General features: G+C 41.4%; 1 protein-coding gene across 5 annotated transcripts in view; it reads left to right on the forward strand.

Moving 5' to 3' along the window:
* Positions 1-7,093: 7,093 nt before the first annotated feature.
* The window catches only part of st3gal5 (ST3 beta-galactoside alpha-2,3-sialyltransferase 5), a 22,395-nt gene continuing 21,274 nt past the window's right edge, over positions 7,094-8,214 (forward strand). For 2 of the 5 annotated variants that reach the window (XM_020595475.1, XM_020595473.1), the window contains exon 1: positions 7,922-7,963. Coding sequence is in view for 3 of the 5 variants with exons in the window: in XM_020595474.1 (XP_020451130.1) it covers positions 7,438-7,445 (8 nt within the window). In the remaining 2 variants the exon portion in view is untranslated. Of the gene's footprint in view, positions 7,446-7,921; positions 7,964-8,214 lie in introns of those variants that run through there. The other 3 variants (XM_020595474.1, XM_020595477.1, XM_020595472.1) reach the window with 3 other exon arrangements.

Here is an 8,214-nt window from a genome sequence, read left to right on the forward strand (position 1 = left end):
ACTAATAAAATGTGTATAAGAATTATGTATTGATGTTTTTATTTGGCAGTGTTAGATATTTTTGTTTCTTTTTTTGAAATTTGGCCTTTTTCTTTTTGCCTACTGTAAACTTTGTGATGCACAGATTGTAATACAGTCATGGTATTGTCAGTGTTGGGGAAGATACTTTGAAAATGTAGCTTTGCAAACTGTCAGTTACTTCACAATGAAAGAAGTTAAACTAAAGCAGAACTACTCTAGAGAGAAATGTAGTTTGGTCAACTAAAGTTATTTAGAAATAGTAGTTAAGAATACTTAGTAAAAAAACGATCAAACTGACAATGTACATATGATACAAAACTATAACATCATAAAATGCCACTTAGTTGAATTGATTTATTTGAGACAAGAAAAAACTGACCTAAATAAAATGATCCCATCTGGACTTTTCACAGTGATATTATACATTTCTTCTAAAGGAATTTAGATTTTGTATTATGTAAAACAACTATACTGGAAAAAACTTAGAAGAAGGCATCAGGACGTAGTCAGACGTTAGTGGACATTGTTGGCCGTCGAAGCACTGAAACCCCACCCAGTGAGATAAATACCTCCTGCTAACCACCAGTCGGGCAGTTTTTTCAGCATAGTACGACCTGGATGACAAACAACTATACAGTCATGGTCAAACATATTGGCACCCCTACATTTCTGAATTATTGACACCTTTTCAGAATCATCAGAAACTGTTGTATTTCAGGCAGCACAGTTATGCAGTGGTTAGCGCTGTGGCCTATTAACATGTTATCCCTACTGTACCTAAAATCACATTTTCCTTTGTTTGTAAATAATGTATCTGTACCCACTTGCCAATAACTTGGGGAAATGTAGATTACTGGTATCTGCTCCTTGCACTTGAGATTAGTTATTTTAAATGTTATGTCCATCCTTTAATATAACTAATATCTGCATGTAGGATATCTGTAAAACCATAACATTCTAAGTAAAACAGTGAGTACAAGATGATGTAAATATAAATATGGTATCAGGTGGATATTAAAGTTACCAGTAATGCCAGCTTGTTGGGGCATGTTCATAATTGGCATTTAAGCAGTTGCTGAAGAAACTACCTTTCTCCTGCTGGAGGAAGTAGGTTTCCTAAAAGGACATCCCATTCTGCTTCTCACAAAGTTTTCCTAATTTCTGATTTAACCATTACACTTTTGCAGTAGCTCAACCACTGTAAAGTCAAACACATTCTAACAATGGCTATATTTAGCACAGTGACTAATATTCATGTAGATGTTGACAATGACGGCCTCAACAGTGCATTTAATTCATTAGATGCAAGTGGCTTTTCTCAAATTGTAAATAAACCCACTCACTGTTTTAATCACACCCTTGATCTTGTTCTGACATATGGCATCGAAACTGAACACTTAATAGTTTTTCCCCAAAACCCTCTTCTGTCTGACCATTTTCTAATAACTTTTGAATTTACATTAATGGATTTTACACTATGTGGGGAAACAATTCCACTACAGTAGATGTCTGTGTTGTTACCAAGTTTAAGGAAATAATTCCATCATTATTTACTTCAGTGCTATGTGCCAACACAATGGAGGGAGGCCACCTTAACAGTACTCCCACACAAGTCAGTACTATTATTGATAGTGATCTGGTCTCCCTGCATATGACACTTAATACTTTTCCCTTGTGAAAAAGAAGGCAACAAAAGAGAGGAGGCTAGCCCCACCTCTCTCTATTGAGAGGTTATGTTCCACATGCTTTTAAGGTTGCTGTAATTAAACCTCTACTGAAAAGCTTACTCTTGAATCAGGTGTTCTGGTTAATTACAGACCGCTATCCAATCTCCCCTTTATTTCTAAAATCACTGTAAAAGCTTTTGGAAAGCAGTTATGTGACCACTTGCACAGCAGTGATTTGTTTGAGGATTTTCAGTCAGGATTTAGAGTTCATCATAGTACAGAAACTCCACTGGTGAAAGTCACCAATGATCTCCTCCTAGCCTCTCCACCTCATTCCTGTAGGTAGTCTCATCCCCCCCAGAGATGAGCCCCACCACCGTGGTGTCATCAGCAAATTTTACAATGGTGTTGCTGTGGTGGGTGGGTGGGGGTGCAGTCGTGGGTATAGAGCAGGGGGCTCAGCACACAGCCTTGTGGGGAACCAGTGCTGAGGCTGAGGGCTGTGGATGTGTGTGGGCCCACTCTCACCCTCCGACTGTGTCCGGAAAGGAAGCTCTTAATCCATATGCAGGTGGAATATGGAATTCCCAGGTCAACCAGCTCGTCCACCAGTTTGTGGGGGAGGATGGTGTTGAATGCGGAGCTATAATCCACAAAGAGCAGCCATGCATAGCTCTCCTGATGCTCCAAGTGGGACAGCACAGTGTGGAGCGCTGTGGCTACGGCGTCCTCTGTGGATCTATTTACCTTGTATGCAAACTGGTTTGGGTCAGATATTGGTGGGAGGAATGACATAATGTGTCCCCATACCAGTTTCTCAAAACACTTCATTACCACGGGAGTGGATGCAACCGGCCAGTAGTCATTGAGGCTGGTTATGTTGGGTTTCTTAGGCAGTCAAACTAGGATGGAGGACTTCAGGCAGGGTGGGACACTGGACTGGGCCAGCAACTGGTTGAAGATCCTGGTGAAGACTCCAGCCAGCTGGTCCGTGCAGTCCTTCAGCACATGTCCGGGGACGCCATCCTCCTCCTGTAGTCCAATTTGAACTTTCTCATGCCTTTCTTCAGGATTAGCACTGTTGCCTTTCCTGAAGGCAGTGTTCCTCTCTCTCAGTAACCACTTGACCTCCCAGTTCATCCAGGGCTTCTGGTTGGGGTAGACCCTGATGTGTTTGTCCACAGTAACAGTGTCTATGCAGTTTTTAATATAACACATGACTTCTCTGTGTGATAGGGCTTCAGATAGAAACGGAACCCAGAGCTCTGTATTGCTTGTCTTGAATATTGTTTTCTTCATCAAGGTTGTAATAAATATTTTAAAGGTTCTTCTGACTTTGACTCTTCCTCAGAAATGAACATGCAGGACGCTTAGGTCCTACAAACCACAGTAGTGGAAAAGCTCGGACAACCTTGCTGTTCCTGTGTCCACTGTGCACAACATTATCAAGACATTTACAGCTCATGGCACTGTAGCTAATCTCCCTGGATGTGGACAAAAGAGAAAAACAGATGACAGGTTGCAATGAAGGATTGTACAAATGGTGGTTTAATCCTCTATGACATTAATTTTTATTTTAGGAGTAAAAAATATTTCACCCTAGTTTGTGGGAGCTTGGGGGTCCCCTGTAATCTATCAGTTATAAAAATGAATAATTATAAGTCCATTTCATATTAGGAATTCTTGGGGAAGGATTACTTTGGTAGTCACCATTTCATTTAAGATACTTTATAAGGCAAGGATGAAAAACAATAGACACGTAAAATTCAGTTAGATTTCAGCTTTATTTAAGTAATTTTCACAATACAACAAAGCTCACATTTCACAAGTCAGTCACCTTTGTAAGGCTGTACAACAATCACTGTGCCAGCAGATGTCAATAATATTCATGTAGATGTTGACAATGACGGCCTCAACAGTGCATTTAATTCATTAGATGCAAGTGGCTTTTCTCAAATTGTAAATAAACCCACTCACTGTTTTAATCACACCCTTGATCTTGTTCTGACATATGGCATCGAAACTGAACACTTAATAGTTTTTCCCCAAAACCCTCTTCTGTCTGACCATTTTCTAATAACTTTTGAATTTACATTAATGGATTTTACACTATGTGGGGAAACAATTCCACTACAGTAGATGTCTGTGTTGTTACCAAGTTTAAGGAAATAATTCCATCATTATTTACTTCAGTGCTATGTGCCAACACAATGGAGGGAGGCCACCTTAACAGTACTCCCACACAAGTCAGTACTATTATTGATAGTGATCTGGTCTCCCTGCATATGACACTTAATACTTTTCCCTTGTGAAAAAGAAGGCAACAAAAGAGAGGAGGCTAGCCCCACCTCTCTCTATTGAGAGGTTATGTTCCACATGCTTTTAAGGTTGCTGTAATTAAACCTCTACTGAAAAGCTTACTCTTGAATCAGGTGTTCTGGTTAATTACAGACCGCTATCCAATCTCCCCTTTATTTCTAAAATCACTGTAAAAGCTTTTGGAAAGCAGTTATGTGACCACTTGCACAGCAGTGATTTGTTTGAGGATTTTCAGTCAGGATTTAGAGTTCATCATAGTACAGAAACTCCACTGGTGAAAGTCACCAATGATCTCCTCCTAGCCTCTCCACCTCATTCCTGTAGGTAGTCTCATCCCCCCCAGAGATGAGCCCCACCACCGTGGTGTCATCAGCAAATTTTACAATGGTGTTGCTGTGGTGGGTGGGTGGGGGTGCAGTCGTGGGTATAGAGCAGGGGGCTCAGCACACAGCCTTGTGGGGAACCAGTGCTGAGGCTGAGGGCTGTGGATGTGTGTGGGCCCACTCTCACCCTCCGACTGTGTCCGGAAAGGAAGCTCTTAATCCATATGCAGGTGGAATATGGAATTCCCAGGTCAACCAGCTCGTCCACCAGTTTGTGGGGGAGGATGGTGTTGAATGCGGAGCTATAATCCACAAAGAGCAGCCATGCATAGCTCTCCTGATGCTCCAAGTGGGACAGCACAGTGTGGAGCGCTGTGGCTACGGCGTCCTCTGTGGATCTATTTACCTTGTATGCAAACTGGTTTGGGTCAGATATTGGTGGGAGGAATGACATAATGTGTCCCCATACCAGTTTCTCAAAACACTTCATTACCACGGGAGTGGATGCAACCGGCCAGTAGTCATTGAGGCTGGTTATGTTGGGTTTCTTAGGCAGTCAAACTAGGATGGAGGACTTCAGGCAGGGTGGGACACTGGACTGGGCCAGCAACTGGTTGAAGATCCTGGTGAAGACTCCAGCCAGCTGGTCCGTGCAGTCCTTCAGCACATGTCCGGGGACGCCATCCTCCTCCTGTAGTCCAATTTGAACTTTCTCATGCCTTTCTTCAGGATTAGCACTGTTGCCTTTCCTGAAGGCAGTGTTCCTCTCTCTCAGTAACCACTTGACCTCCCAGTTCATCCAGGGCTTCTGGTTGGGGTAGACCCTGATGTGTTTGTCCACAGTAACAGTGTCTATGCAGTTTTTAATATAACACATGACTTCTCTGTGTGATAGGGCTTCAGATAGAAACGGAACCCAGAGCTCTGTATTGCTTGTCTTGAATATTGTTTTCTTCATCAAGGTTGTAATAAATATTTTAAAGGTTCTTCTGACTTTGACTCTTCCTCAGAAATGAACATGCAGGACGCTTAGGTCCTACAAACCACAGTAGTGGAAAAGCTCGGACAACCTTGCTGTTCCTGTGTCCACTGTGCACAACATTATCAAGACATTTACAGCTCATGGCACTGTAGCTAATCTCCCTGGATGTGGACAAAAGAGAAAAACAGATGACAGGTTGCAATGAAGGATTGTACAAATGGTGGTTTAATCCTCTATGACATTAATTTTTATTTTAGGAGTAAAAAATATTTCACCCTAGTTTGTGGGAGCTTGGGGGTCCCCTGTAATCTATCAGTTATAAAAATGAATAATTATAAGTCCATTTCATATTAGGAATTCTTGGGGAAGGATTACTTTGGTAGTCACCATTTCATTTAAGATACTTTATAAGGCAAGGATGAAAAACAATAGACACGTAAAATTCAGTTAGATTTCAGCTTTATTTAAGTAATTTTCACAATACAACAAAGCTCACATTTCACAAGTCAGTCACCTTTGTAAGGCTGTACAACAATCACTGTGCCAGCAGATGTCAACCACGTGCTCAATGAATGAAGCTTTGAGTAGTGAACTAATTTTCGATATAATGGTCCAAAAGGGTTCAAAGCTTCATGTCAAAGCCACGCTCAACCGGCCAGTAGTCATTGAGGCTGGTTATGTTGGGTTTCTTAGGCAGTCAAACTAGGATGGAGGACTTCAGGCAGGGTGGGACACTGGACTGGGCCAGCAACTGGTTGAAGATCCTGGTGAAGACTCCAGCCAGCTGGTCCGTGCAGTCCTTCAGCACATGTCCGGGGACGCCATCCTCCTCCTGTAGTCCAATTTGAACTTTCTCATGCCTTTCTTCAGGATTAGCACTGTTGCCTTTCCTGAAGGCAGTGTTCCTCTCTCTCAGTAACCACTTGACCTCCCAGTTCATCCAGGGCTTCTGGTTGGGGTAGACCCTGATGTGTTTGTCCACAGTAACAGTGTCTATGCAGTTTTTAATATAACACATGACTTCTCTGTGTGATAGGGCTTCAGATAGAAACGGAACCCAGAGCTCTGTATTGCTTGTCTTGAATATTGTTTTCTTCATCAAGGTTGTAATAAATATTTTAAAGGTTCTTCTGACTTTGACTCTTCCTCAGAAATGAACATGCAGGACGCTTAGGTCCTACAAACCACAGTAGTGGAAAAGCTCGGACAACCTTGCTGTTCCTGTGTCCACTGTGCACAACATTATCAAGACATTTACAGCTCATGGCACTGTAGCTAATCTCCCTGGATGTGGACAAAAGAGAAAAACAGATGACAGGTTGCAATGAAGGATTGTACAAATGGTGGTTTAATCCTCTATGACATTAATTTTTATTTTAGGAGTAAAAAATATTTCACCCTAGTTTGTGGGAGCTTGGGGGTCCCCTGTAATCTATCAGTTATAAAAATGAATAATTATAAGTCCATTTCATATTAGGAATTCTTGGGGAAGGATTACTTTGGTAGTCACCATTTCATTTAAGATACTTTATAAGGCAAGGATGAAAAACAATAGACACGTAAAATTCAGTTAGATTTCAGCTTTATTTAAGTAATTTTCACAATACAACAAAGCTCACATTTCACAAGTCAGTCACCTTTGTAAGGCTGTACAACAATCACTGTGCCAGCAGATGTCAACCACGTGCTCAATGAATGAAGCTTTGAGTAGTGAACTAATTTTCGATATAATGGTCCAAAAGGGTTCAAAGCTTCATGTCAAAGCCACGCTCACCTCAAATTTCATTGGTCACAGACTTATCATCAGACTTTTAATGTGATGTTTTACTTAAAAAACAATTTAAAGGGATTGTGTTTGGGCCAACATAGTGGTGTGACCGGAGGGCAACACCATGCTATAGACGGTTAATTGTAGTTTATTTGCATGTAGCTCTCTGCTGTTCAACACTGGGCATCGCCTGTTAGTGATGCTTGAAGGGCTTTTATTGCGAAAGCGGAAACGAAATCTGGTGTTTGCCCGATCGGCAAAGTTGTCTGGAAGGAGCAGGGATGAGCCGCCGCATAAATACCTAATGATTTATTTTGGTCATTTACTGTTGTTCGTCATGACACAACGCTTGAGTCCATGGAAAGGCAAGTAGATAAGTCAATAAATGATGAAGAATAAATTGGAGTTTAAAAGATATAGCTTTCTGTAAGACGTCAATAACAGACTAGCCTTGTTGTGGTTAACATAGCTTAACGTCATTGTTTGGTCCGCTAAAACAGCGGAGCGGCTAACGGTTACCGTTAGGATGCATCTTTTTCCGTTCATTGATGTGTGGTGGCCTGGTTTGGCTACGCCACACGCTATTGTCTCGATGTGTGACGTTCGTGTCTTTTCATAGCCCTTAGGTGCAGCCTTGGCATATCAGCCAAAATACGACATAGCCGAAAAAACACTTTAACGGATTGTTAGATGCAAGATGCCTAGCAGCAGTCAAACCAGTGTAAATAACAGTACACATTGGGAATGAAAACGCTCCGCGGGACAATCACGAGGGGTTTTTTAGTTGTCCTCTAAAACGTCCGCTGAGCGCTATTTTAAAGCACCATTTTTATTGCGAAACTACCAGGAGACGTTCTGTGATGGCATGTTCTAAGAGCTGACGGTATGTAATATTAAGTGAATTTCCCAGATGATAAGTGTTAAGATGGATGTGTTGTTGTCCTGAGGCGACTATTAGTTCAAGCTACCGATCCCAAAGGCTATGGTTAAAATAAGTTAAAATAGTAATGATCTGTATCTAACGTTAGCTATATAAATAACGCTATTTTTACATTTATGCAAATAATTTTTCTGCTTCACTGCGTTTTACAGGAGAATAGATCAGTATTTTTTCTTCAGCTACATCTGAATGCC

Source organism: Monopterus albus, unplaced genomic scaffold (assembly GCF_001952655.1).
Source record: "Monopterus albus unplaced genomic scaffold, M_albus_1.0 scaffold27.1, whole genome shotgun sequence".
In the NCBI taxonomy this organism is placed as follows: Eukaryota; Metazoa; Chordata; class Actinopteri; order Synbranchiformes; family Synbranchidae; genus Monopterus; species Monopterus albus.